Here is a 7,500-nt window from a genome sequence, read left to right as displayed (position 1 = left end):
TGTAAAACGTTTGTAAGATTGCCCCCGATATGAGACGGTTAAATCGGCCGAGACGTCACCACAGTGCAGACTTTAAGGGTGCCGTTTGGGACGAGGCCGAATGAAACCGCTTCTCGCTACTCACAAACTTCACACGACGAACAACATGTAGGTCTCGCCCAACCGCTTCCAGACTTCTGTTTATCAGCGGTCAACTAGTCTAATAAAACAGGCTTTATGTGTGTGTGTGTGTGTATATGTATATATGTATATACACACACATATAAACACATATTAAAGGGGAGGGGGGTTGTTTGTTTGGTCCCCTGATACTTCAGACCATACCGCTGCACCACAGACTGAAGGGAAGTCACGCCAAGCAACTCTTACCTGCTTTAACAGTCCCCGTCACACAGGACCTGTTCCTGTGAGGCACACGCTGTGTCTATCAAACATGTTTCTTTTGTTTTTGTTGTTTTATTCATTTATTTTCTGTGCAACATTTATGACATTTTGGCAGACGCCCTTTATCCAGAGCGACTCCCATTCATCTTATTTATACAATTAAGCATATGAGGGTCAAGGGCCTTGCTCAAGGGCCCAGGAGTGGCAGCGCTGGGGCTTGAACTCACGACCTTCCAATCAGTAGTCCAATATCTTAACCACTGAGCGACCAGCATGGGGTACAGGACGGGGCACACACTCATTCATACACTATGGACCCTTTTGGACATGCCAATCAGCCTACCGTGCATGTCTTTAGACTGGGGGAGGAAACCAGAGTACCCAGAGGTACTGAGAGCACGGGGTACTCTGCAGCACGGGGAGCACGGGCAAACTCCGGATCTGCTTCGTTCTAAATGGTTTTCTGATTAACATCTGAATCTTTTGATCCAGCATCGCTTCGCTGTTGGCGTCACAGCGCACGTCAAACAGCGACCCACGAAGCTGAACACAGGCTCCGATCGTATGGGCGGGGGTGCCAATAATTGTGAAAAATACTTTTTGGATTAGAATGAGTTTAGAAAAGGGTTTTCTATTTTCAATGTCAGATTACGCGAATCAACCACAAAGATTTTACTGAAGGGCGCCAATAATTATGAAGCTGATGGTACACATCCCTTAACTGACCTGATGTTTTGTGCATGCGACAAAATGTCATACGAGAGAACACACACGCACTCACACACACACGCACTCACGCACACTCACACACCCTAAGTGGCGTCAGCCGGGCCGAGCGGCCCAATGAGCATTCGGCCCTCGGGGCAGCGGAGGAGTGAAGCGCAGGGTTGCCACGGCAAACAGTGACATTCGCCGACGTCAGAGGAGGGACGGGAGGTTAGAAAAGGTCTGCATGGCCGTCACCGCTTCTAATTATAAACCGCAGAGAAGGGAGGAGTGGAGTGAAGGAGGAGTGTGTGTGTGTGTGTGTGTGTGTGTGTTTATATATATGTGCTTGGAGTGGCTGAATGAACAAGTGAATCAGAAATGGACACACGGAGCAGAAAACAGGGAAAGGTCGAGCGGCGAGATACTATTAATACCGCAAAAACCACCTATACACAGCGCTCGGAGGCGCTAAAACTAAAACGAATAAAAAACGCACGTCACAGTTTACAGATTTGGGACACAACCGGTATCAGAGGGAAAGTCCGTCCTGAACGACTCGCGTCTTTATCGTTATTATCATAACAGATCAGAATAAATTACTGTACAACTTTAGATTACACATACAAAGAAGTGAAGCCTGTTGAGCGTTACGTATTAACTCCTGCGCCAGCCACGCCCACCCGTGACATCATCTCAGAGAAATATCGGCACACGCCGCAGTGACCGACAGATCACCGACGCACGTCGTGGATACTCGATTATGGACGCGTTTAACGAACGAGTGAAGGGAGTCGAGAGAAAAAAAAATACAAGTCTACAGATCTGTAGCGAGACCTCGGAGAGAGGGGGCGGGACCGGACGTGACGTGACGTCACGTGACTCTGCAGGATAAAAGTCGAATACGTGACTGTATAGACAGAAAATGAAACTTTAAATAGAAAGGCAGGCCGTCCGGGACGTCACTGGCGTTAACGCTAAATCAAGGAAACGTGGCGGTATCCGCGGTTCTGAATCACCGCAGGGGCAGAGACGCGTGACGGCGTCGCAACACAACGAGTCCTCTCAGGTCCGCGCGCGTCCGACACGAGTACAGCCGAAAGATCTCGCTTAGCAACAAACATCGCCGTGAAAGATTCAAGTAGCTCCAGAAATGTAAAAAAAAAATGTTTTTAATTAATTAATAAAAATGAAAAATATCAATTTAAAAAAAATATATAACACAAATTCGAGCGTCTTTGGCCGCAACGATCACAAAAAAAAACACACACACAAAAAAACTGAGCATAAGAACAAGATCTGTGGACTTTCTCCAGAAAACACTCGAGAAGAAAACTTCAAAAGTTATAAATATAATTTGCTGATATTTATTTATTTAGTTATAGATTACAGTATATATATCAATATTTTAGCAATGTTAAATTGAAGTTTAGTGGCATGCAGTAATATTGTAACTACGCTGAGCTGTGTTTTTATTATTACTGGCGTTACTGCGGTACATTACCAGGTTAAACACCTACCTAAGGGTTAAGGGCGTGCACCAGGGTGCGACTACGGGATCCTCCTCGTTTCAATCTTTTCACCACTCGCTTGAATATTTTTTTTTGAACCGTTTTAAAGCAGCGATCCGTTTGTGACAGGAACCGGCAGCTGAAAAGAGCCTCACCTGGAGTGCTGGATGAATTCATGGATCTCACGTCCCCTCTGGCTCCACGCGTCCGTCCTTAGGCGGGTGAAGACGACCTCCGAAGGGAGTGTGTGTGACTCTGTGTGTGTGTGTGTGTGTGTGTGTGTGTGTTTCCACGAGATTCTGGAAGGCAAGCGGTTCTAGAGCGGATCCTCGCTGTCAGCCATGACTGCAGATCTGAGTAGAGCGACTGTGGTGATCACACGCTGCGAAAAAAAGACAGAAGAAACAGGAAGTTCCGGTTTAGTCATTTATACATACATATATATATAGCTGAGGACGTGACGCGAGTTCTACCGAATGAACTGGCAAGCGGTACGTCGCTCCGGTTCACAAGAACGAACGGAAGGACAATTCTCAGGGCTGACTGACTGATCCGAGGCTCCGCCCATGCCTAGATACTGTTGCTATGCACATCATGCACGTTAAGCGAGGAACACACCGCTTCGTGCCATGCTGTCACAGGAAAATAATCAGTGGCAGTGTGAGTAACTTAAGACAAAACCTGAAGCTGATGATTTCCCCAGTTTTATATTTATTAAATAGCGACACGTACCGTTATCCATTTTTAGTTACATCTAACGATGACAAACATCCACACACACAAAAAAAACATCGCTTACGAAACCGCAAAGAAGCGCAAGAATCTCCTCTGTACTGAGGATGTCAGAAAACTTAACGTTAGAGCGTTACCTCTGACGGTTACAAAGCACTGACACTGGAGACTCCTTCCATATGTAAAAAATAATAAAACACCTGTATAAAAAACCTGCGCGCATCACAACCGGTTTGATTCTTGCATCCCGCGGCCTTCCCTCTGCGTAGCGCGGCGGCAGATGTTCTGCTCGACTTGTTCTCCGGTTCTCGATCGGAGACAGGAGACGGTTCTCCTCCTCCGTCAGATCGGCTGGGCAGGATCGGAGCGAGAGGAGGAGTGAGAGAGACTCTCTCTGTAGTGAGGAGGTGTAGCAGGTTCGCCTCCGCCTGAAAGCAGCCAGAGAGCCGTTAATGGGATGAGTCATGCAGCCCCGGCTCTCTGCTGAGACCGCCGCGCAAGAATACCCACGCTGCCTAGCAGCGCCTGCACGCACTACGTTACCCACGCTGCCCGCCAGACTCCCGACGGCCTCGGCCTCGGGAGCAGCGCGAGGGGCGCGCTCGTAGACCGTCTCGTTTAAACGACCGACGCGTCGGTCTGACCGAGAGCGGATCCTGCTGCGGAACAAACGGCAGGCTCGGACGTGAAATCCTGAAACGTCGTGCCGTAGAGACAAAAAAAAAAATTATAATAAAGAAATAAATTATAGACGTTTCTGTTTGGCGGAAAAAACAACACCACCCCTGACATTTACATTTACTCGCTCGCCGGTCGTCGTTATGCAAAAGGACATGCGGGTGCGAGTGAGCCGGAATATTCAGTCGGAGGGGCTTTTTCTGAAACAGTTCAAGTGAAAGAAGTGAGTCATGTAGATCAAAAAACATCTCCCGAATAAAAAAACAAGTCCGTAATAATAAATGCATGAAGATTAGCATAGTGAACTGGGAATATGGGGAACTGGGAATATGGGGAACTGGACACAGGGTACATAAGGAACTAGTAACACAGGAAGCTGAGAACACGTGGAATTGGTTATATAGGGAACTGGGAATATAGGGAACTGGGTACACAGGAGACTGGAAATATAAGGAATTGTAACAGGGAACTGGGAAGACAGGGATGTGAGACTACTGGGAATTGGGAAGTTTGGGAATTGGAAACAAAGAGAACTGAGTACATATGAAATGGGGAACATGTGGAACTTATAATATTGGAAACTTGGAACATAGAGAACTGGGAACTCTGGGAACACAGAGAGCTGGGAATTGGGTACTGGGAACACTGGGAACACTGGGAACTGATGACATAAGAACCTGTAAGCATAGAGAAATGGGAACAAAGGGAACTGGAAATATAAGACACTATATATATATATACATATATATGATAGGAATTGGGGATTCAAATCAGTCCATTTCGTCTCCTCTCCCTCAGTGTCCTCTGTCCTCACCTGCTGGACACGGTGTGTAACTGCACACACACACACACACACACACACACACACACACACACACAAACACACACACACACACACACAGGAAGTAACTCCAGGGTCCGTTATGTCGGCTCAATCACAACACTTCCTGCCCTAAAAACGGGGAAGTTCCTGCCATTGACCGACTGCCTGCTAACCTCGCGTTTCCACTTCCACTGCTCCGAGTCACAAATAACTCCACATTGTTCAAGGCTCTCCATCCGACTCGGCTTATTCCGAGAACCTCGGAGGCAGCGAGGAAATTTTAACGATCTGGACAAACGTCTCAGAAACTTTTTTGCAATTTTGGAGTTTTTTGAGGCTGAAATTGAGAAAGAAAAAAAGAGAAAAAAAAAAGAAACGAAATCAGAAACAGAATTCTGGACAGCTCCCAAAACACTGAGCGTGTTCACGGAGCGACCCGAGAACACGGAGAACACGTGACACTGCGGATAGAGGAACTGGAAACATATGGAACTGGGCTTACTGGGAACTGGGACCATAGAGATTTGGGAATATAGGCAACTGGGAACATAAGGAACAGTAAACATAGAGCACTGGAAATAGAGTGAACTGGGAACATAGAGAACCGAGTACATATTAAACTGGAACATAGAGAACCGAGTACATATTGAACTGGAACATAGAGAACCGAGTACATATTGAACTGGAACATAGAGAACCGAGTACATATTGAACTGGAACATAGAGAACCGAGTACATATTGAACTGGAACATAGAGAACCGAGTACATATTGAACTGGAACATAGAGAACCGAGTACATATTGAACTGGAACATAGAGAATGGGGAATTTTAGGAAACTGGGAACATAAGGAATGGGAAACACAGGCCAATGGGAACATAGGAAACTGGGAACATATTAAACCAGGAACAGGGAATTTTGGGAACTGGGAACACTGGAGTTGGATTTAGAGAAGAAATGTTTACATACAGAGATAGTTTTTTTTTTCTTTTAACTTTAATACGTTATGATATTTACAACGCAAACGCAATTTTGTGCAAACTTAAAGCGCTTCAGTTTAAAAAACAAAAGCCATTTTAACATCGTACATTTTAGTGGTTTTTAAAGAAAACAAGGCTGGACCGGTCTTGGTCCCGGACGATACGAAACGCTTCCGTATCGGAGAAGAAAAAGTGATGTCACGCCATCGGTAATTAAGATCCTCATATCAAGGCGAGAGGGGAGAAAAATCATCCGGAGACTGGGAGAATAAACAGCGATTATAACGGAAGCTACGGTGTAGGTGATTAAAATGAAGTGCGTTCAACACGACATACCAGTGATTAAACCGTAGCAGACGCACCACGTCACTGCGGGAAAAGAACGTGTCAGCACTGTCAGTTTAAACCACGTTTAAAAAAAACACGATGCAAAAATATCTGGACGGAACCGGGCCGTGCGGAGCATCGTCTACTGGACTTGTGCAGTTTAGTCACTGTTGTAAATCTCAATCTGATTATTTCACCACGCAGGAGATTATTACCTCAGGGTCTGTTAATGAAGATTCCCAAAGCCCAGCGCGAGTCAGCAGCCCGGGTAATAAAAGAGGAAAAGTAACGCCGTGACGGACGGGTGCGAGCGCATGCTTTTATATTCGAACACGGGCAGAACGAGGAGCCGTGTAAACACGGCGAGGTGAAAACGTCCGCGTTCGCCCGAGCCCGGCCCGCTCCGGGATTATCCGGACCTGCTCTTGTGATGGAAACGTTCATCTGTTTCATTCATTTCAGTCGTGGACTCCCGCCGATGTCGAACCAACAACCAGCGCACCCTCGTTGCTCGCGGTTTGGACGCAAACGAACGGTTCTAGTGATGTTATAGGACCACGCTAACGTCATGCCTTCGCATTTCCATTTCCTCACGGCTTGGAAAGACCTCAAAAACACAGAACTGATTACTTCATGACCACATTCACGTTCATGTTTACGTGATGAAGGTGAAGAATGACTTTAAGTAAACCAACACCGTAAACACAATAAACATAATAAAGAATAAATAGAATAAAAGCAATCTAATCAAATCTAATCTAATCAAAGAGACGGTCAAGTTTTTCCATATGTAAATATTTCCAGTTCCGGAAACGCGTTTCTTTTCCAAATCCGCATCCAATCTTCTGCAGTTTTGTTACAGGATCCGATGTCCAATACGTTTTCTCCGATGTCTGATACCAGGTATCGGATCCGTGCCATCTCTAAGTTGTAGGTAAAACCAGTTAAATAACGGCCGAGCCTGTCGTCGGCCTGCGTTCACACAAGCGATGGAAATTCCGCCTTGTTCCAGGGATTCAAATCATTTGACTCAGTTCACCAATCTGACGACTCTTTCAGCTCCCAAATGACTCACTGATATTTTTTTTTATTTTTACAGAGCATGACATTTAATATTACGATCTTCCTGTCATGTGAAAGTGCGCACATTCCCTGTAATATGTTTATATATTTACAAGAAGCAACAGCTATTGAGTTTACCGAGCGGGTTTCAATGAGTCGATTAGTTTGATTCGACTCACGAATACGAGTCGACTCACCAGATCCCAAACGACTCTTTGCCATTTTTTTCCTTCGAATATTACAATCTTCCCGTCATGTAAAAGTGCACACACTTTTCAGAAGCAACAATTACCGAGTT

General features: G+C 45.7%; 1 protein-coding gene across 1 annotated transcript in view; it reads right to left on the bottom strand.

Moving 5' to 3' along the window:
• hdac5 (histone deacetylase 5) overlaps window positions 1-7,500 on the bottom strand; it is a 99,775-nt gene that overhangs the window by 78,171 nt on the left and 14,104 nt on the right. The window contains exon 2 of the mRNA XM_053613271.1: window positions 2,756-2,982. Within this exon, the coding sequence (XP_053469246.1) occupies window positions 2,756-2,777 (22 nt within the window). The 5' untranslated portion in view covers window positions 2,778-2,982. The remainder of the gene's footprint in view (window positions 1-2,755; window positions 2,983-7,500) is intronic.

The sequence above is a fragment of the Ictalurus furcatus genome, chromosome 24 (genome assembly GCF_023375685.1).
Source record: "Ictalurus furcatus strain D&B chromosome 24, Billie_1.0, whole genome shotgun sequence".
Classification (NCBI taxonomy): Eukaryota; Metazoa; Chordata; class Actinopteri; order Siluriformes; family Ictaluridae; genus Ictalurus; species Ictalurus furcatus.
Note: the sequence above shows the minus strand (reverse complement) of the source record. Positions and strands in the feature narration are given on the sequence as shown.